Genomic DNA, 22,936 nt, shown 5'->3' with positions numbered 1-22,936 from the left:
ATCTATCACAATTACTTACGTTTATATAATTAATGAACATATAATGAATTAGAATTCTGTGCAATTTTAAATGTTTATAGATCTAAACATGGTACTTGTTGCTGCTCTAGATCAGCAACAGTCTGTGACAGTTTAGGGTGAAGATAAAACAGAAGTGTTAAGTCCTTAAAAAAAAAAAAAAACACACACAACCTATAGTACTCCGGACATACTCCCCACTGGAAAAGGTAACATATTATCAAGAATTATTTTTTATGCTTACCTTCAGTACACTTGAACCATGTTTACAAGTCCATATACTAGCAAAAATGAGAGCTTACCTTTTTTTGTTGTTAACTTTATTTAGGAAATTATGGTTAGGGAATCTATTCATTGACATTTCAACAATATTTATCATTTATCACTAACACTGCAATTGCCCAACTTGTCCCAAAATCAAGTTACATAAAAAAGAAAACAAAAGACAAATGGAAAGAGCTCCTAAAAAATCCCATCTCTATAATAACAATCTTATTAATAATATATCCTAACTAATATATCTTCAGATAACAGTACATTTAGACTCTCATTCACTTCAAAATGCTCGTCCAGAGTAAGGAGGAAGCATTTACAAAGGAACTTCTCTTACATTTTTAACCTCATTTCATTACTAATAGAGTACATCATGCCCTCTAGTGGAAAGATAAAAAGCCTTGTGAATAAAAAAAAACCTAACTGAAACAAACTCACAACATTTCTAACTTAATGAAATTTGCCCTATGCTTCTTTTGGCATGGTCCCGATTTTCATAATCCAGCATGCTGGTGGTTGTTTTCTGTTTGTTTGTTTGCTTTTTAATTGAAAGATCACCATTCTTTTCTCTTGCTAAGGTTTTCCTTTCCATTTCACATATTAGTTTTCTTTGTAAAAAGAAACATGGAATCTCTTTATCCATTTGCCTACACCTATCTTTTCTAAATATTTATCTTCCCGCTTATCCAAGCATTTTATGATAGTTGTGATTTAGTGCCCTACTATATTTAAACAAAAGGAAAAAGATTGAGTAATTCAAGACACCCATGCTAGTATATCTTCATTTTTCTTCCTTTTAAAGGATTTGATACCCGCCATATCCAGTTCAAAATAATTTAATATTTTTAAAATTACCTTAACAAAATCTCTATCAGTTTTCTCCTTCCATTCTTCTCCAAACACAGCAGAAAATGATCCTAAAGCTTTAAGCATAAAAAGCAGAATTCAGTAAAAAAAAAAAATTGAACATTTTGACTTTTTACTAATCCACAAACTAAATAAAGATTCAACAACACTACAGACTATTCCAGTGTCTCCTTCTCCTTAAAAGAATCCTGCATTAAATTGTATAATATTGCTGAAATTTCTATAGTAATTAACTACTACTGGAATTTTACAGTTTAAATACAGAACAACTAGAACTAAAGAATGGACTACTTTGGGAACCCTATAAATAAATAAATGAAATGAAATGAAAAACTATGGGAAACTTTTCCAGAGCTCTTTTCAAGGAGACACGTCAACAACTAGTTTCCATGTGCAAACACTGCCTTAATAGTTAAGCGAAGTCCCATTAATGTTTTCCAAAAAACAGAAAAGTAGCAGTGATAGTTTGACAGCACTCAACTGAAAGTCAATATTTAAACAGCAAGCATAATGAGTGTTCTTGGATTTTTGATGGGGCCACCAACACAGCCTTTCTAATCATTACTGCTTGAAAGCAGCAAGGATAAGATTCAGTCTATCTAAAACTAAGCTTTGTCTTGCAGTAGTTCTGTAATGAACTAATGACAGGTAAAGTTATACTTAAATATTTTGGTTCCCAATGTTTTATTGTTTTGAGCAAAATGCAAAAAATCTAATTTCCAAGACTACATCAGCTTTCAGCTCTTACAGAAACCAAACCGAGACTTAAGCAGCATTTCAAATTGTAGGTACTAGACACTCCTCAACCCCCTGGCACTGTCCTACTGCATACAATGTAATTGTCATCTCAAACTATTTGGGGCAGGCGGGGAGGGGAGGAGCTGAAAACATTTTTCTTGTTACCTAGAAACACTTCATTATAAATATTGTTACTAACAATGATAACACCTTAATTATAGACAAGCCAAATCTAAAACACACATTAAATTTAAATAAAATTAATCAGCTATCATTTATTTACACCTGAAATTATCATGACAGTATTTTCATACTTAGTTTGCTAATTACAAATTTCATTTAATCACCAAACTTGACAATTTACCTTTTATAGCACAAAAGCACATAAGTATTTCAAACTGAAAAATTAAAATCCATGCTGCAAAAACACGTAAGCATCCCCCTTTTCTTCTCCCAGTTTGTCTTAATTAGTCTTCCTAATGCTGCTAGAACACACTCTGGATTTATCCAGAAGACATAATCTCTAGAGGTATCGAGTAAGACAAAAATGAAGGTTTCCCCAGAGAAAGAAAAGAGCAAGCCCATTACATGCTTGTCACTCCCTTTGTCACTATTGTCACTCAAATATTTTTCAATGTAAGAAATACAAGTAGGGGCCAGCTATGAACAAGCCTGTGCTCTGAGTCCAATTTAAGAACTTGAAAAAATGCCATCTACCTTTGCAATGTCCAAAAGATCATGAAATAACAACACAAATTTAATTATTTACAAATTTCTAAATCCATAAAAGGATTCCATCAAAGGAATGGTGAGTGATGGCAAACAAAAAATCTAGAGAGCAAGCATCCTTGGAATTACTAACGTGGTGGGCTATGTTTCACTTTAGCTTCCCTTCAAATATTTTTCTTTGCAAGTTCCTGTGACTGGGGTAGATGCAGATCCTAAATGATCAATATCTAATAGTAACTGAAGGGCACGGGCACAAGTCACAAACATAAGTGAGAAGTCAGAAGACACTAATGCAATATTGAGGGCGAGGGGAGCTACAAATCATTATGTAAAAAAGTTCATTTAAACAATATAAAAACAGTGTACAATGTCTAGCATAGATTCTTCCCCAGAATTTTAAAACAGAAACTCTGACATACCATACTATGTTTGTGCTTACACATGCAAAGCAGATTTACACTCAACAAATACATATGATCATCTGTAGTAGCAGACAAACATATTTAGCTAAAAATGTTCATTTCAGCTATTTCTTATTGTAAAACTCAAAAAAAAAAAAATCAGTACATAAAACCAGTAAATAATTCCTCCTCCTCACCATGAGATAGGAGCTATGCTTTTATGAGTTTTAGGATGGTTTGGGGTTACCTTCTTTTTTTTTTTTTCTTCCCCTCTCCTTGACAGAAAGACAGACAAGTAATTAACAAGGAACACCTTGGCATGGAGGCCACACTGAACAGCTCAAACAGAAGAATTTATTTCACATAGTAAAGTATTTTGATGGAATAGACTATCTTTAAAAAATGAAGTGCTAACAAATCAAGTATTTCTTATCCCTTGAGTTTTGTTTTCTGAATTTCACTGCAGTTAAATGCAAAGAGACAGGATAAGATCTTAATGGGTCAGTTTACAGACTGCCCTTTTTTAATTTTTAATTTGTGATTGCCACTAGAAAAGAAATATGAAAAATCAGTATGTTCCTACAAATTTAGAAGAAAGCAGTAGCACACTACAAGCAATGGAAATCCAATGCAGTAAATTTGAGCAACTTGAACAATTTAACTGTACCACTACAAAACTAATTCTTAATTTTCATTAAAGTGTTAAATAACCCTGCTTTAAATTACCTAACTGAAAAGTTATTTGTAATGTTCCACATCTGATATAAACAATACTTGTGGAAGAGGTAAAAATGAAAACTAGATACAGGCATGTTACAGTGCAATAAATTACAAACGTTTTGGTTATTAAGGATTGTGAACGATGCAACAAACAGGTATTGACTCTGTTGCAAAAATGTTGTCACATACTTACTGTCATCAAACACCCCAGCATTAGCAAGCAGTAATGTGATGATTTTAGGGTCCTTTTCAAGCTGCATGACATGCTTGCTTTCATTTGAAAGAAGAGTACATACATTAATTGCAAAATCCACTTCATTTGGGAGTCCAGATAACAGTGAAAGCACCAATTTATTATAGTCATTTGGTGAATTAAAGTCCATAGACAGCCCATAGCTTTGACGAAGGTAATCTAAATAAGAAAAAAATAATTAAAACAATGTTTTCACAGCTAAACTAATTAATATTCAAACTATATATTGTGCAATGTTATTATGAATGATTATTTTTAAATTAGTTTATTAATAAGGTATTGCTTTTACAGTATTCAATTTATTTTTCCATTTGTCTTTGGCCAAAATGTTGAACACATTCTACCTAGTTGTGTACCTTTCTAGTTAGATGTTAATTCCTTCAACATCTCCAGAATGCAAAACTGCAATATGTTCTTCCAACGAAAAGCTTTGAAAATGCAAACTTTAATTAAAGCAGGATATCATTTGGAGTCACTTTCTACACAACAAATTACACATCCCTTCCACAGAGTCCACGAGATTCCGATGTGTTTATTGGTTCTTTTCAAGATTGATACTTTGGTCTGTAAATTACAATGGGGTTGATTCTAGCTTCTTATGCATGAGCTTTGTTCCTCAGATTTTAAAGCTTAATTAATCATATGCTCAACTCAGATATTTGGCTCTGCAGAGAGATGACTGATATGATGGAAACAAAATCTGTAAATTTTCAAGGTACCTTGTTTCAAGAACAGTAACTTTTGAGCCCTGCTAATTAGAAAGAGAAACATTTGGAAAGAAGTGCAATAGCTTATGCATACTCATTAATTTTATTTTGGCTCACAATGGAAAGGTTTTTGAAGTATTAAGTTAACAATTTGAGTGACCTATACATTTGATGGTTTTAATATTATTGTGAACTTATTAATACACTGTAGCTTGTTCCAATATATATATATGGAAAAAAAATCAAAACTTTTTTCCTCAAAAATTTACCTGACACACTGTGTTGCTGGTAGTTATAAGAAGATGGAATTGCACCAATGGGAAGTTGTGGCTTTGGATTGCCTGGTTGTACCTCATCATCCTCCTCCCCAAAATGATGGACTTTTTCATACTTTTCTAGATAACTGGAATAAAAATAATAATAAATAAAAAATAGCATAGGTTTTAACATACATAGTATAACTAAATCCTTCATATCCCTCAAGAGATGAGCTGCCAAAAGAAACAAATCGTACAAACATGAAGATTTACTGGAAACAATAGTCAAAGTGGCATAAAACATAAAACGTGAGTCAGACTGACAATAGGTGATACAGAGGATGCAGATACGTGGAATTATGGATTTATATTTCCACTTTCTTCATATTTTTCAACAGCGTTTCCTAGCTAAATCACAACCCATTGAGCTCTCTTGTGACTAAGTCCATTTTTTCCAAATCAGATTTTGCGTTAGCTTCCCCAGATAAGTCTGCAAGTCAAAGCATTGCAAAAGTTACTCTGTACAGTTTACCAATATACTTATTGAGGTCAAGTCCAGAAAAACACTTCCTTCCTTCCTCCTGACCTAAAGAAAAACAGTATATCAAATCCTAGCTATTACACAAGAGTAAGAGAGTGTAGATGTACTGAAGGCAGTAATTCAAGGTCAGAAATTCTGAGCCACAGCTGTAACTAATGACTATTGGAAATCCCTTTAAACCTTTTCAGAAAAAAAAAAAAAAAAAAGGTTGATATACTGTACACAGTGGCAGATTATCCCAGTGTTCTGCAAGCACAGAAGCTATATATACACACCAAAATCAAACAGTTAATCATGGTAAATTAAATCTTGGTAAATTAATTATCTCAGTGTAGGTGTTTTTTTTCCATTACAAACTATGACTTTCAGAACTTGGTGCATGCCAACATATAAAGAAAGGCAACTTAAAAGGCCCAGGGTAGCCTTAACTCTACACAGATGTATTAGATGCAACACCCCTCCTGAAATTATTCCAAGATCACGAAGTAGCATACACTTACAGACTTTCTCCCTGTGGAAAAACTGACAACATCCAGTCAATTAAATCTTACTCAAAACACTATATAATCAGGAAATAATTCACGACATTTATCTTTCCATTTTTATATGCCAGAAATATTTAGTAACTTCGGAGAAAAAAAAAGCTTTTGATACAATTTTCATATCATGCATTGACCAGCATCTCTTCCCTTTTCTGATTGTTCTGAAACCAGAACGTATTTCAGTAACCATGAACTGAAAAAATGCCTATGACTTATGTATTCTGACAGTCTAAATCCCCACGTGTATGCATTAGTTGTTGGTATTTTAAGATAAACTTAGCAGTGGCTTCTAAAATCAGGAGAGAGAACACAGTTGCGCAGCATCCTGAACTACGTGCAAGTCTAAAGATCCTCTTAGGATCACAATATTTTAAATTTATTGTGGTCCAAAATGAAACTTGGGAACAATTAAAATACCTTCAGTTGAACATTGGTCACTGCAGAATTCTCGTGTTTGTTTGGTCTCCTACCAGCATTTGTGTGGAGGCTCTTCCAAACAGCCCAGTAAATCGCTGAGTGTCATCATCACTGACTGAAGGAGTTTGTATTGCAATTGAGGGACCAATATTGAAAGATGGTTTCATAAAACTAGCCTAACTTCTGATACCAAGTCAAAGGGAAACCTAAAAATCCAGATGTGATCTTTCTCACACATACACAAAAGCATGCTGTGCCTTGTTCTCCTCTGAGATCATGAAAAGCTGCTGAAATCACAGAAAAGACCCACCAAAGGAAAGACAGGAGCATCAAAAAGTCCTTGATCAGACTAATCAAATTCATGATAAGTCCCATCAATTTAAACTGAGCCTACATGCATGTGTTTCTATAACCAAGACCTAAAGGAGTAGCTCAGCGACTGCTTGACGTTCCCTCCTGACCATCCCATCTCTCACTCTTTAGTGAGCTCATTCAGCAAATGAAGAGGATTACCGGTTGGTTTTCCACTGATTTATCGAACTGATAGGGGTCAGCTAGAGCTGATGCAGGGGCACTAGCAGGTATACATGGGTGGAGATGGCAAGAAGATGATGTGCATGTGCCGTTTCAATGACAGCAGAAGCTAGAGTGCCTTAGCTTGCCTAATATGACTTCAGAAGTGCTGTGGCTGGATCTAATTTCCTCATACGTTGGCCTGAGTCAAAGCTTGAGCTTTACATAAAACACTTTCATTACTGAATGTCAGATTTCATAAGAATAAGTAAAAATCCCTACACAGGAACACACATAGTACTCCAAATAGAGAAAATCTACCAAATCTACCACCATCCTAAAATAAAAATACTGAACCTTATACTTTTTATTAAATCCATGTCCCAGCAGAGCTAACCACCATGAATATCCTAGATGTGCTCCTCTGCTAATACCTACTTTATTAAAATCTGTTGAAACAGTTCTGTCAAACATAGGCACTCTGAAATCTTAAGAATCAAGTTCCCTTCTTCCCTCTGAAAGCAAATGATTACATTGATTCCCACTCTATTTGACTAAGAAATTTGGGGGGGCTAGAAAAATCTTAGGGGTGAGTATAAATTAGAAGACCTTTGCAAACTAAACTGATTTTACTTTTTTTTCTGGTGTTGACAACTCTTACAAAGTTATCACAAATGTCTTATTCAATAAATATTTCATAGGAAAACTGGATTGGAATCAACCTAAAGTGATGATCTACATTTTCCCTATGTCAAAGCATGTACCAGCTTCACCCCCTTAAATTCTCAGCTCCTCTAGATGTCATTTAGATTTACTGAAGTTTCATCCCTTCAAAGAGCTCTCCCTCTTTCCTATCTCACCCCAAACTAATCTTCTAATCTGCTGAGAAAAATAAAGTCCCAAAGGCTAAAGTGTTGTGGTTTTTGTCTTCCCTAGCACAAACAGAAAGTCTTTCCCTACACCTACCCCATACATTTATCCCTTTTAAAGCACTGCCAGTTTACCAGGGGGACATTTTGCTGTTTCTGAATCCATGGAGTTTAACAACCCTATTACTGAATTTCAGCTACAATAACCAGACCATAATAGACTGACTTAGAGTGATTCCTTAATGCTACATAAGTACTGACTGTTCACAGACAAGTGTACAGACCTCAATCCTCCAAACCCTCCGTTCGTTTACTGCAGAGAGAAAGAATGACCTGGAATTTTAGTGAAGAGAAGCAGCTTTGTAAATTAGCTTATAAATGAGCTTTACTAGTCTTAAATTCTAATCTTACCAGTCTGGCACACAGTGACTGTACAAGCAGCAGAACAGTTATCATAAAGACAGGTCTTGCTTTAAAGACATAAGAAATTTAAGTATAATAAATGGAGCTTTTTTATTACTGAAAAACGGATGTACAAAAGCTCATAAATTATAATCAAGTAGTTACAAAAAGCTAATCTCATGTTTCAAAACAACTTAGACCTGTACCTATAGGCCTGACATGCATACTCTGAACTCAGAAAATGTTTTTTTGTGTGTGTTTGTTCGTTAAGATATTTAGAATGTTTCCTTAATTTAGCAAAGTCACAGGCAGTTCATATCAACAGCACCAGTCTCAATCGTTCAATCTTCTCGTCTTTTAATTTCAACACCAACTGACTGACTGGGCCCTGAAAGAGAAAGATGCAGCCAATATGTGCAAAAAAGGACCAAAGCTACTAACTAAATGAAGGACCAGAAAGAAACTACTAATAAAACAAGCAATGTATACAGGGTATAAAAGTTTCAGTGGCATCTGGGACAAAAACTAAGTAGCACATTGAAACCTTGGTGATCATGGGACAATGACGGAAACCAGGTTCTGTACTCGCACCAAAAGGCGCTCCATACTGTCAGCGTGGCATCTTAAATGGACATTAGCCCAGCACACACATGATCCAAAAGATTCAAGAAACTGAAACGCAACGGCCTTTTACAGCCCCTACCTCCTCCTTTCAGCTCGGACATGCCTGTGTTCTGAGAGGACTAACTTTTTTATTTAACGCCTGGTGAATAGCTAGAACTACTGGATATGCAAAGTACTTAAATACGTGAAAATACATGGGCAACCAAAGACATGTGAAGGCCGGCTATTTTTAAAGGACAAGTCATTTGTATGCTTTCTGAAAACTTGGTTCCTTTAAGGATCCTTTGAGTTGGAAATAAAGAGATACCACCTTTTGGAAAAAATCAGATTCACCTATTAGACATTCTGTTGCTGTGACAGAACTTCAATAAGTCATTTGGTTTCATTCAGGTCCATGAGAAAATAAATTCTCTGAAGATGGCCAATATTTTCATACATTAAAAATACTTCCTTAAATAACAACCATATATTTTCATTCACTGAAGTTAGCTTCAGGCTTGTTTTCAAATGTTTGGAAAAAATACTAATAAAAGGAAGTCACTACATGCATCTAGTGGCACGCAGAACTTACTATTGGCAGTGGTCATGAAGGGGCTTAGAGTATGCCACCATCTCTCAAGCTATCTGGTGCCTTTTGCTTCTTGAAAAATTGGAGAATATGAATAAAAAAGCATCTAGACTTTTTTCACTCGGAGACGACAGTAATCTAAATTCAGAGTCTGCCACATACTTCCTTAGTACTGGTCAACCTATTTTATGTATCATTACGAAGCATCTGACTTATTTGGGTATTTCAAGTCCCTATTATTACTCCCTCCCAGTAACTTTGCCAGATAATGTGTGGCAACACAGTGAAGATGGCATCAACCATTATAGACCAACAATGAATTTATTAGCTTTGCGTCCAGCTAAAGGAAAAGCAGGTACTATTCCCATCAGAGATCTGCTCCTGGCCTTTCCTCATTAACTTATGGTGCCAGTCGAAGGCTACAACCATTTTAAAAGATGACTTTTTCACCAGACAATCCATTCTTGTCCTCTACCATGGATCTTAGCCTCCTACTTGAAAATCTGATCCATTTATGAATCTTACTAGCAGGCAGTATTCTGATCACAGAGGAGGCTGCTTCTCAGCAGGGCCGGAGGGCTAACGCTCAGTTCTGCCCCCGCTAGTGCACACGGTGAAGACTGGTGCCACGCTCCGGATTGAAACTTCTGCTTAGGCCTTAACAAGTCTGCTGCTGCAGCCGCCTCAAGTAACGTCTAACTCGTTTACTCATCCCATGGAAGTTCCTTCACAGAGCCCCCGCCTCGAGAGTTAAGCAAACTACTTCCTGGAAATGCCTCAGCCAACAGCAGGCTTCAAGGCTCCGCTCAACCTTTTAACAAACACCAAGCAGCTGCCTCACGCGGCTGTGCTCGATTCCGTCCCTATCTGTGTTTCGACAGTGCCATCAGCAATCTCTTCAGGGCTTTCTCCCCTGACTCCAAGGGTACCATGAATTCCAATTCAAGTTACATCCAATTATTGTCAGAACTGATGCTCGCAGCTGAATCCTTCAAAATAATGCTCGTGTTGTTTTCCATCTTCACGTTGTTGCCTCAGTAACACAGCCACCGAGCACCTCGTACACACAGCGGCACCCAGTGAAACATCCCACCTGTAGCACCACCCAGTGGCACTCTTTGATGTCTGGGCTATTATGACTACCTAATTAGACTGGCTGACAAATCAAGATGAATAGGATGCCAGATGAATAGGAAACTCCATCAGCTGTGTGTTTCTAACACCTGGCCTGCCAGCAGAGCGCTGCCCTCCGGCCTGGGCCGGCCCCTTGCCCGCTCTGTGCCCACGCAGCCCCAGACAAAACAGCCCGCCTCGCTCCAGGGACCCCACAGCTCCAGTCTCCACCTTGGCACCCCCCGTTCACACCTCAGCAAACTGCGAGCAAACTTGGAAGGCCCCGTTCAGATGAAACGGAGTCTCAGGCTTCCTAACAGATCCACGTGCAAACAAATTGCAGCGCATGCAATCTTTAAGTGTGTTAACGTTTTGTAACGCAGGTTATGCAAGTTTACATGACAGATGGTCCACTTTGTGGTTTGCTTGAAATTTGGTTAAGAAATCCTATCAAGAATCCTTTGCAGAAAGAGAAAACTGTATACGTGCCTTCTTAATGAACTTCGGAATCTGCTACAGCAAGATCCTTTATCTATTGTTACAGAAAGAGGGGGAGAATTCGTGAGCAATTTTGAAAGTTTCACTTTATTAGACATTACAACAACAAGAAAAAGACAGTATGCAATGCTTTAAAGTTCAAAAAAAAAATCACTCAAGTCACTGAAAATATGTTCTTAATAAACATGAGAACACCAAGCGGAAAGAAATTAAGATATTACGTTATGCTTTAATATTAATAATGCTCTAATTTAGAAGGAAAATAATAAAAGACATATGCCAGCCAACTGAAGTATGCGTGCTGGAGTGCAAATGCAAGAGACCGGGGCAGCTGCGGCAGGGAGGGAACAAAACAGAACCGAAAAGAAGCCTCTGAAGCAACCACACAACCAGGAACTCCAACAGACTGTGGACAAATGCCCTACAGAACTGAGAGCTGGAGAAGATGACAGATATTTTGACTTTCTCAAGTTATGAGGAACTAACTCTGTTGTTAAAGAAGGGGGAGGAGGAGGAAGGAAGTACTAAAAGAAAAGGCAAAAGCTTCATTCACCAGGAGGACATGTTAGCCAAAATAGCAGCGGGAGGCAAAAATCAGACCTCCTGCTACTTCTACATTCCTTTAACTTTTCTCTAACTCTCCGCAAACCCTGACACCCCTGTGGTCAGACCTGGCAGAAGGACTGCATGGGCAAGTCTCTGCACAGCAACAGCAGTGGCCCAGTAGACAAAGTTTTCACAGTTAAGCAACTGCATTCTGGTCTACTGCGCTGTAACCAACACCAAAATGTCTCAACACTTGCTTTTTTGAAATGAAGATCCCTCACTTCCAGGTTTGCTTTCATTTATTTTTAAATCTAAATCAAAATGAGCCTGCTTGTGAGCCAACGCTGCAGTCCCCAGCCCTCTTCCAGGACTAATCCTTCTACTGTGTTCTCACTGCTTGCCAAAAGCAGTTCTCCGCCAGCACCACCTCTCACCACTTCAGCAGCTGTTTCATCAGATCCGATAGGCTCCACATCCAGCAATATCTGAGCTGCGCCATTATTAGTAGCATTAATTCTCCAGACTACATCTGGGAATTAACTTTCCAACAACGATGTACTCATCTTACTAATTTTGTCGTCGTTCTGCTGCCACCTAGGCTGACAGCTCATCAAGCCTGTCAAGTATGACAGTAACCTGGGTTTAGCTCTTCATGCAAAATATCAGAATCCTCGAGATTTATTTTCTTTTCTACATTCATAACATGCTTGCAAATTCTAGAACTCCCTCCGATTTTCTCTGGATTGAAAAATAATCAGTCTGCAGCACTACTGAGATTTCCTGACAGCGCCTGCCTCTGAACAGCAAAGATGTGCTAATACAAATTGTACCACCTGGAAGGAACCAGGAGATTAAAACTAAACAATGTGTGACTGCACAAAGCAGGTCACAACAACGCAACGTCACCCACACCAGTCATCTTGTTTCAGGCAACTACAGACCAGCAGCTGTATACAGCACAGCCTGAAATCCCGAATGCCACCACGTTATGACCGCCACATAGAAACACCCAGGTGTTCCAGAAGTATTTCTGGAGACAAGCAACTATGGCCATAAACACTTTTCAATACAAACACGTATTCACTCTTTTAAAGCAGATTGTGTACAAACTCACGTAACTTTCAGTACTGTGAATATAAGTAGTTGTAATGTTGACTGGAGGACCTACTGACTTTATAGATCTATATAAGTAACAAACATTTAATTAACTAAATGAAGAAAATTATATGATGTATAAACAAGGTCTAAATCTATTTGCCAACTGCTGCTCATGTCTATCATTTAGCTATTATGAAATTCAAATTACAGGAAAATATTTTTGCTTTTTTTGCCCCAGTGCAGGAGGAGGAAAAGAAATGACGCGTCTAACAGCAATCCAACTCTTTCTTATGACATTCTGTCAGTGCCTTGTCTGAAGAGTTGTTCTTACTGAAGAGGAAGTTTCTATGGTAATTCAGTCTTAACTTTTTCCCAAAATTTAGGATGCAAACTACCCACAATTATGGAAGAGATTTCCCTGTTGTCTTTAGCTCATAGTTTCATTACCAAGTACATCGTTTTGTTATGTAAATAGAGAGAGTCGGTATTTGCACAACAAAACTAGGACCCCATTCTCTTGTGCACTTTTCATTAAAGGTTTTAAGAAAAAAAAAAAAAAAGTCTTGGTATGTTTTTCCCCCACTATGTCAGAAGGAAATGTCTTAATTTTCTGCTTCCTAGCCATTGCAGAGAAGTTATTTACACAGAAATAACGCCCTAGAAAGAGTTTATCCTATGAAGAATTTTCAGTTGAGTTTCTCTCAAACCAGTATAAATAACACTGATATCTACAATATTACAGGAGGTAATAGTTCCTCATATTGTCTTGGCTACCCAGAATAAATTTCTCTGTAAAGGCGTAACGTAGCAAAACATCACACTATATGAATGTTCTCGTGTCACATACTTAGAATTACGCACTTACTCAAAGCATTTCGCCAAATTGGAATGTTTAGATTCCTTACTTCTTTTCAACTGCAAAGACTTTCCCTGCACGTGTTTCTAATACTTAGGAATATTACATGCTTTTCAGACAAATACTAACTCAATGACTTAAAACACTAAAGTTATCATTCTTCATACTTGCGTATTTCGTTATCCAATACGAACCATTCTGTGACTATAACGATGCCAACATAAATGGTGCTTATGTACGTTATTCAAATGTTCTGTTTCTAGAACAAGACTTCCAAGTCCACACATGGCCAAAGGAGTATCTTCAGTACTGGAAAACCAACCTTCCTCCCTGGTCCTTCTTCTCCTCTCCTTTTCCTCTCTACACTCCTTGCTACATTCTGGCACTACCTTGACAAAAGGGGCAGATCGGCCTCTCGTAGGAAGCCAAGTCATTGAAGGATACTGCACAAGGGAACAGTTAATTGTAGATTTAAATCTCATGGAAACAGCAGTCTAGAAAAAGGCTTTCTGGATTCTCCAGCCACCAGAATAAATATTTCCACAGTATTTCTTCCAGCCTGTTCAGCAGATGCTAAATAGAACAAAAATAGAATTTACTGGTTTCTAATGTCTATAGGTTTGTGTTTCTTGTTGTTTTTTTTTTGTTGTTGTTTCATTAAAAACAAAAAAACAAAAACAAGTGTCTACAAAACACATTGCTATACCACTTTTTCCGTAACTTCATTGTTAGATTCCGCGCATATTCAGCAATTTTAACAGTTGCGTTTTTCTGCCTTCATCTTATGATTTCCTGCAATTAAATCCATTTACAATTTCTCACACTTAGACCACATAATCAAAGCAAACGTACTAGCTTACATGTCCATATTTATGTGGTTAATCAAACAAAAATATGAAAATTAATTAATTCTTGAACATTATTCCAGATGGATCCAATATTCATCAAAAGAAGTAAGAACAGAATAAAATATCTGATTATGAAGATCCTGCTGGGATTCTGCACAATAGGAAGATAAATACTTTAAGTTCTATGTGAAGAGGAAAAAGCTGTCTGGGGAGCCAGTTCCTTCTTTTACCTCAAGATCTTACCAGAAATTAGTTCGTAAGAAAGAACGTAATCTGGCCTGCATAAAAACATTCAACTTGAAAATATCTGTATGTTTTAAACACAAACACATCCAGACAAACTAAAACATCAATGACTATTTTAAAGATCTTTTGATCAAGAAGCAACAATATGCTGCTACAGGGCTTGTTATGCATCCCAGCGTATCCTGAGAACGTAGCATGTACAAATTTAGAGATGATGATAAAGAGGTAGCATATTGATTTAGCTGTCTAAACATGTAAAGGCTACACATCTATACTAGTAAAATAAACAGTGCTGGGAGCATTCCCATGCATGGGAATGAAGTGCTGTACTTTTAAATCGTTAGAGAAGGGCCTGATACAAATTTTCCAAGCCAATTAGCTTTCTCTCAAACAATTTAAAGGCACTGTTCAAGAGCTACCCTTGCTCAGGGACCTTTCCTGGAGGTAAACTTGGATATAGCATCCCTGCTTTAGGGCTAAGAGCATGGACGTGAGCTGTTTTGTGTCAGCTAGCCTCTCCCACGCTTAATTCACTAATAAGTAGTGTTCGTAAGGATAAACGGTGAATGCCACACAGACAGCCTCCGACTTAATACAAATTCTGATACGGATTAGGGAAACCTGAAAGACAGATGAAGTGTTACTCCTTAGCAGAAGATTTTAAAATTACCAATGACATAATGATCATGAAGAATTTATAAGCGTTTTTTGGTTTGCCTTGTATAACTGCAAAGACATTAGAGGATACACACAGATAAAAGGGGAAGAACAAAAGGGTAGAATGAATACAGATAAAGCCCAGAGATCAGATTTCCTGTTGGGAAATATCTGTCTCAGGCATTAAAGATAATCATTGCAAATCGTTTTAAAGGTAGAAGGAAACGAAATTTTGAAGATTTAAAAAACAAAAACAAAACAAAATCCTACTTTTGTCTAACAACTTACTCAATGAAAACGCTCTTGTGAAGCATGTAGTAAAAACACTCAAACCATAACCTTATTTAAAACCGAGCAGGCAGATACTAAGAATGTATTGAGTACACTGTCATCTTTATAGGAAGGCTAGAAAAATAAAATACAGTATTAATAGCATTCATATATTAAGTATTAGAAATTGTTTAGAGGATACTGAGTCCCTGCTGGTGGTCTGGGGTTTAGAGGAGATAAGGCCTGATCCTCCACTGTGGATTGACCAGACTTTTCAAATCCTGAGTAAATCCAGTAAGGCTTATTGTATTCCTATTATTTTGAATGGAAATAATCTGTGGGAAGAGAAGAGCTCTGCAATTAATATATTGCATACCTTTTTAAGAGGTTGAGAGTAAGTACTTAGATGACTGAGACTGAAAAAAGTTCATTATGGAAAGCAAAAAATTCACATTATTATAGATGTCTACTAAGCAATAAATAAGAAAGTAAACATTTTTCTAGTTAATAACCTAAATGTTACATTTTTTCCCCAGAGCCTTCTTGCTGCACTGTACATTAATTGTGAATAGCACTACATGTTACAGGCACTCTGATAATGAAATCGGAAGAAATTGTATTTGCTGTTAGGGCACCTACATGAGTAACTTAAGTTACTCTCACTAAAGAAGACTTGAAGAATCTTCCTTGGCTACAACTTAAATAAGACACACAAGGTGTAGTCCTCCTGTCTCGGTGATGTAATAGTCCAATCAGTATGGAAGAAAAAAAAACCCAACGGTTCAGATATTTCAGAGCTGAACAATTTTCTTCCAGTACTAAAAAAAACAAAAAACAAAACAAAACAAAAAAAAAAACTATTCCTGAACATTTAATTATAACAAAATTACATCCATTGTAACTAAAGCTACCAGCCTAAATCTAGTCCTTCCTCGATCCCAGACAGTTTCAGTAGAAGTGACGGTCTCCTAACTGTTGACAGACTGAAGGCAGACAACCTTTCTCAATGCCTTGGACTTCTCAGGGTTTCAGCGTTCAGTATTGCTGGCCTTGAGATATTCAAACCGTTAGTCAGAGAAGGGGGCTAGTGTCCAGGAAAATGCTCTCTGGAACATGCATCCACGGCTAGCTGTCAGGAAAACGTGCCTTGACACTGCTCTCACTTCCACAGTCCCAGAAGGAACAACTCTTGCTTGGGTCTGTGCTTCCTCTGCGTGCAGACAGCTGGTACACGACTAAGATGCCACGGACTGAGGCACTGGCAATGCACACGTGACACGTCTCGACTGCCCCACCACCGTCCACCTCCACCTTTGTCACAAAGGCAATGCAATGATAAAATGAGTACCTCTAATAGATAATAGCCACCCTGCTGAAATTAACACAAAGCCTCATGACGTGCTGGTAAGCAGGGGAAGCACTGCAAGTAGTTTTTTCTTTAATTGGAAGTTACATACACAGAACTGGATCATGTGGTGTGCAGCTTAAAGACACTTCTGCTTTCTTGATGGTGCTGACTTTGTACAGAGCAACGCCTGAACAACGCCGTGTATCATCTCTAATCGGCAAGGAATGGCTCTCTGTTATTCCACCATATAATGACTGAATTTGTTATTTATGATTTTTTCACCCTTCCACCCAATAATGCACAGTATCTGACAAGACAACATCGTTTTTTTAGAAAACCTAAAGTTTCTCAGTAGTGTAGTTGCACAGCAAACAGACAACTGACATTAGTTTCCAGCTAAGACCAGCATATGGTGCTTTTTTTTTTTTTTTTTCCTTTGAATGCTCAATATTCTGAGAGCAAGCCACCATCACCCAAAGCTCTGGACAAGCTTGACGATTCTTCAGGCCAGTGAAACTTTCCACTACGACAGAGCTCAGCTGTAGGAAAGAGCAGACTTTCTCAGAGATAAGCTTCAAACAAGAAAGGAGGAATCTATCTGCAGCATTTTCTGCTCACATGTAGCACTATGCTTTCCAACAGCTGGGGAAAAAAAATTAAATCCTTAAGTAGCATAACAAGCATTAATCCAGCAATAATACCCAACCCTCTAGAAAGATCACAACAGAAGAAATGAACCACGTACAAGACTTCATTTTAAAAACAACCTAAAGGTGATCAGACATTACTGCGATGATGGCACTACTACTAAAAATTAACCTGAATAAAAATGTAAAAATGGAAGCCCTTTGGGATTCTTCAGAAGAAAACTTACTTAAATATCTTCTAAGGATTCAGCCTTCTATATTCTTTTTCATATGAGACATATGAGAAACATAAAACCTGTCCAGCAACAAAAGAAATTATGGAGAAAAAAGTACTTTTCTTCCCGGCTCCTTTTTCCCCTTCTAAGAATCTCTTGAGCACTGGGTTCTCCCTTCTATTAAGTAGCAACCAACCCCCCTTAATCAATGCCATTTTTCATTTCCTTTTCTCTCTTTTACAGAGCTATTGTAGGTACAGCCTACAGCAGTAGATATTTCAAGCAGCTGCAGTGTGACATTGCCACTATCGCTGTCATTTTCACAACCATGTGAACACCTACAGTGAAACTAGCTCAGGCCTTGCTCATTTCCATGGCCAAAAAAAATCTGGAAAGTTATGAGCGAAAAAACTTTTCAGTGCTGCTTGTTTGAAGACTCAGGAACACAATATTTGATGAAAATCCAATTCTACAGAAACCAACTTTGTTTCCCAGCTGTTCCAAGGGTTAATAATAATGTTTGAGAGTATAAGAACAGAAAGCTTAGAAGTGTAATGCACAGTAATTGAGATGAAATCAGTACAGTTATTTGAGTTTTTCCATTTAAACAAAAATTGTCTCAAGATAACTAAGATCTGACAGTATTTATTATGGTCCTTTTTTACAGTGATTTATTGTCATATTACAATTCTCTGCTTTTATTTTAATTATGTAAGGGAACAAAAAGCACAATTTATATTTTAAATATCTGATATATCTAAAATATCTAACATGCTGAAGGACATTCTGGTATCTTACAAATTAAGAAATGTCACAAGGTAAGAACTCAAGTGTTTTCAACATCTTTTGACCACAACATTTCTCATCGAAGTAAGAACTGAACACATTGCTTGCCCAGTGGCAATGGGTTTCCTGGTCTTTGACATCTTCTGCCAGTCCCTGAGGGGCAAACCTCAAGTCCCTAAGAAGTAAACCTACATCACTGTAGTAGCTCTTAGATAATAACAGTTTCTCAGCTTTCTATTTATAATATTTCATGATAAAACAATACGATCACACTTCCAATACATTAGTGCTCTTTGCCTGTTTCCAAGCACACAATCATCTTTCTGAAGGAGATCAGTAGTGGAAGGGGAATCAGCACAATACAGAAATGACTAAGCCGTTTTTGAAAGTTAGGCTACGTATCTCTTTGGCAATACATGAGATGTACTTGAAGATGAAAAATGTTCCTTAATGAACCACTTCATAATATTTTTTTTATTATTTTAAAAGCACGAATAGAACGCTCCTTGTAACCAAAACAGAATCGAAGAGATGCAGCCCCAAAATAAGAACAGCTCCCCATAACAGTTACATAACGGTATGCCAGCACCAATACAATTCATCTCCCCAGCAAACTGCTGGTGGTGTGCCTTTTTCATTATACTAGGTCAATCGCTATCTTCACTTGGCAAAGTTCTTACAACCACGGCTAGCCTCCTGTCAGAAGGCTCAAGTTACAATTTTTGTATTTTACTTTGTACTACGGCAGTGTTAGATGTCATGTTTTGATGGTCTCCTCAGCAGTAACCATGCCAGTACATTTCTCCTATTAACAAGAAAAATACCAGTAATTTTATCCTACCATACACAAATAAGGAGTATTGTTTAAGAAATAGGATACAAAGAAACCAATTCACCATATCTTTAGAAAAAATAATTTAATCTAAAACTCTGTTACAAGTTATTTATCCTTCATTAAAGGTTAGACTTACTAGTGCTTATTCAAAATATACAGGCAATAATAGAATGCATCGATGAAAGGCATCAAGAAGTTTAAGAAATCAGACATTCATAATGGATTAATTATATCGAGAATTTGAAGAAAACAGTTTCCGAGCTCATTAATGTCCTTAAGTCAAAGTACCACACAATGCTTTAAAAGCAACAATATTCACCTTTAACATAATTGGAATGCTAACATTTTAATTTGTCACATGCATTTTTCACACTTTCTCTCTAAATATTTTACTTTTACCTTTCCTTGCAGTTGGCCTGATGTATATTTCTTCATTTAAAACACGGGCAGACTGGGAATTTAAAAGAAGAGGAATACTTGGTTGCCCCTTTATAATTTTGCAAAAAAGAAAAAGGAAAACCAGAGGAGAATAAAGAATGAGACAAGCTTCAGACATGCGGTCAGAGCTTCAAAGCTACGTAAGGACCCAAACAAGCAGATGTGTGCCAAGACAACTTTCACAAGCCCATAAACACTTAGGCACATGCTTCCTACTGATTTCGGTGTCAGTCCATCACCCAACCCAGCGGATCTACTTCGGTGTTACTGGAGGATGTTACTTAGCGACTCTTTGTATCATCAAATTACTTTGAAAACAGAGCCTCTGACAGCACGGAGCAATTCATAACTCAGCAACTGCACTTAAAACTTTCCTTACTTAGCAAATTATTTTTTTAAGCCAAAACACGTGTAGACAGAACTGCTGTTTTAATATATCCAGGACATTTAAGGTACTTTTAGTTAATAAGAGGTCCAGAAATTCTAATTCTCATCCAAATGCTGAAAAACTGAATAAACATTGATGAATTTTCTAGTAAATAAGAAATGCCCTTCAGTATTTTCTAACATAAAACATTAAGACTCTTTTACAAAGGAGAAGGAGGAGGAGGAGTAAGTAACTCAGGTAGCTGTGCCGATACACTGTAGGACTGGAAAAGGCAATAGCACACTTGGTGATGGGATCAGTGCACAACACCTGGAGCAATTGCAGAAGCCACCACCCTCTACTGGAAATTAGCACACCCACATCTCTGCCAAGTAAATCCAATTCTGCTTCGGGCAACATTAGTCAGGTCAGCTCAGCCACTTATTTAAACTATTTAAACTAACTTGGCTGATTTTGCCCGGAGTAGAGCAGGAAATGCTCACGACCAACCACTCATCCGACCCTGCTACATTTCTGAACGCCAAGAGAAGCAGGCAGCAAGCAGCTGAGAACAGGTCTGAATCGGTTTGCGTTGCTAGTTACTGCTCCGAAGCTCTCCAACACCAACAGCGAAAATCAGCTGGCTGACATCTCCCTGTAGCCAGGAAGGTATTCACAGAAGATTGCCCAGGCTAAGATTGTTGGCTTAGCGGTCAGTTTTCCTGACTAGTCTGAAATGCACGTCCTACGCAAGCTGTGTTGAATTAACCGTGACCAGTATGAATAACAGGCTAGAGACAGAAATCCAGTGCTGGCACCCCTTGGGCAGGCTGCCCTCTGCCTTAACCAACAAAGAAAAATGCAAGGGAGGTTTCTGTTTGTTTGTCATAAAGGGACCGATGGCTCTAATTCCTGCCCCAAACGATCTGAACATTTATCCCAGGTAGCTGCCTTTGGGAAAGGACACAAAGTTTCAAGCTCCTGAGAGCAGGAGCACACCAGATGGATTACAGCAAACATATGCAAGAAAGACAAGCAACTACATTTCTCGGCAGCAAGTTTTTACAGCACATGGATGACTTAAAACCAACATTCTGCGGCCATTACAGGGATGGGATTATTTTTAAAAAGAAAATAAAAATACTTTTTGAACAGTATGTATCAAGCTACAGTTTATCAAAACAATCTCAGGTAAGTATTTTGTCATGCTACAGAAGGACACAAAGTATTTGAAAAGAGGAAAAAAATGAAGGGAAGGATTTAAGAGTGTAAAAAAAAAGTGCAGTAGTGTAGAAGGAGGTGAAGTGAAGACTGGGAGAGCTCTGCGCTCTCCTCTTAAACACACTAGGCTTGTAACAAAGGGGAGAGAATAACAACAACAACAAAAAATATATATATATCAAACCACATCCAACGTAAGGATAAAGTGCGTGGCAGCCAGAGAGCAGAGGGCAGGGAAGGCCCAAGCAGGTAGCAGAGCAGCAGGGAAGGAGAGAGGCAGCGCAGGCTGCCACCTCTAGCGTGGGGCTTGCTATAGCACATGTGCAGCAGCTGATCCCATCAGAAATCCCAACGAGAACTTCTTGGAAGGTGCAGGTTCATAGCATACGAAGGAGAGAGTGAAATGAAATACAAGAGGGAGGGTTATAACAGAGGATGGAAAGCAGGCTGGAAAAAAGAACTGATCATTTCCCTCCCAGACACTTACAAATACTATGATAATGGTGTAATGAAATTGCCAGGGAGAGGTGAGCACCCCGTTCCTAGCTTCCCTCCCCAGCCCTATTAATGACTGCTCTCTGCATGTTAAAAACTAGTTCCATTCCACTAAAACACAGTGCTGAAAGGGAAAGGAAAAATAAAGAATAGAATGGCAGGCATACTAAAAATAATAGGCGAGACTTTGGAAACATCAGCATTAAAACCCTGCTTTGCCATGGGCTGGCTGACTTCGTGTAAGTTACTTAGCTTTTAGGTGACATCTGTAAGAACTGGCAGCGATATAAAGCACTCTGTGACATACGTAAGGCCTATAAGACTGAGGTATTGCTTACCTGGAGTAGCACACTGAACATAAATCTACATGGTAAGAAATGTCTGATCAAATACAAGTCTGAATCTTGCCAGGTTCAGATAACCACAAGCCTGACTACTGACAAAACCTGAAGCTAACAGTGATTCCACGGAGATTTGTCACAACTCACACCCTTCTAGACTACCAAATTCAGTAACAACAAAGGCAAAGTTTCAAAAGAAACTTTTCAGCAAAATTAAGCACTGGCTAAGCCTTCCCAGCATTTCTGCCCAGTCCCACAACCCCCAGCACAGCCTTCTGCCTCACGGCGTCCCAGGAATGTGCAGACTACACAGGGAACCTGATCTAGGTAAGATGTTTCTGAGTTATTTTAAGCTATTACAAGGGAGCAGCAACACATCCACCGGGATATTCTCTCTACACTCCCTCTTGCCCAGAAAAGGTGGGAGGGCCGAAGGATTTCTGGAGATCTTTCTTCAGTCTATCGATGATTTCAAGCTTGTGTTACTCTTGAGTTATATCTTTAAACTTTTGGTTACTTTACTAAAGTATAAACACAATGAACATATATTGTTTAAGTCCAGATTTACAACTGGTGACTGAAATTAGGAAACAGAGTCGATTTAAGTAATTTTACAATGCAACAACAACAAAAACTGTTAGCTGAGCAGCGATCACATCATCCCTGCACTGC

At 37.7% G+C, this 22,936-nt stretch overlaps 1 protein-coding gene across 1 annotated transcript in view; it reads right to left on the bottom strand.

Annotated features, from left to right (window-relative positions):
* ARID2 (AT-rich interaction domain 2) overlaps positions 1-22,936 on the bottom strand; it is a 105,983-nt gene that overhangs the window by 43,168 nt on the left and 39,879 nt on the right. The window contains exons 4-6 of the mRNA XM_035544114.1: positions 4,976-5,109; positions 3,940-4,158; positions 1,147-1,214 (exon numbers count right to left, since the gene is read on the bottom strand). Coding sequence (XP_035400007.1) covers positions 1,147-1,214; positions 3,940-4,158; positions 4,976-5,109 — 421 coding nt within the window. The remainder of the gene's footprint in view (positions 1-1,146; positions 1,215-3,939; positions 4,159-4,975; positions 5,110-22,936) is intronic.

This window comes from Cygnus atratus, chromosome 1, assembly GCF_013377495.2.
Source record: "Cygnus atratus isolate AKBS03 ecotype Queensland, Australia chromosome 1, CAtr_DNAZoo_HiC_assembly, whole genome shotgun sequence".
Lineage (NCBI taxonomy): Eukaryota > Metazoa > Chordata > Aves > Anseriformes > Anatidae > Cygnus > Cygnus atratus.
This window is presented reverse-complemented; position numbering and strand designations above follow the sequence as displayed.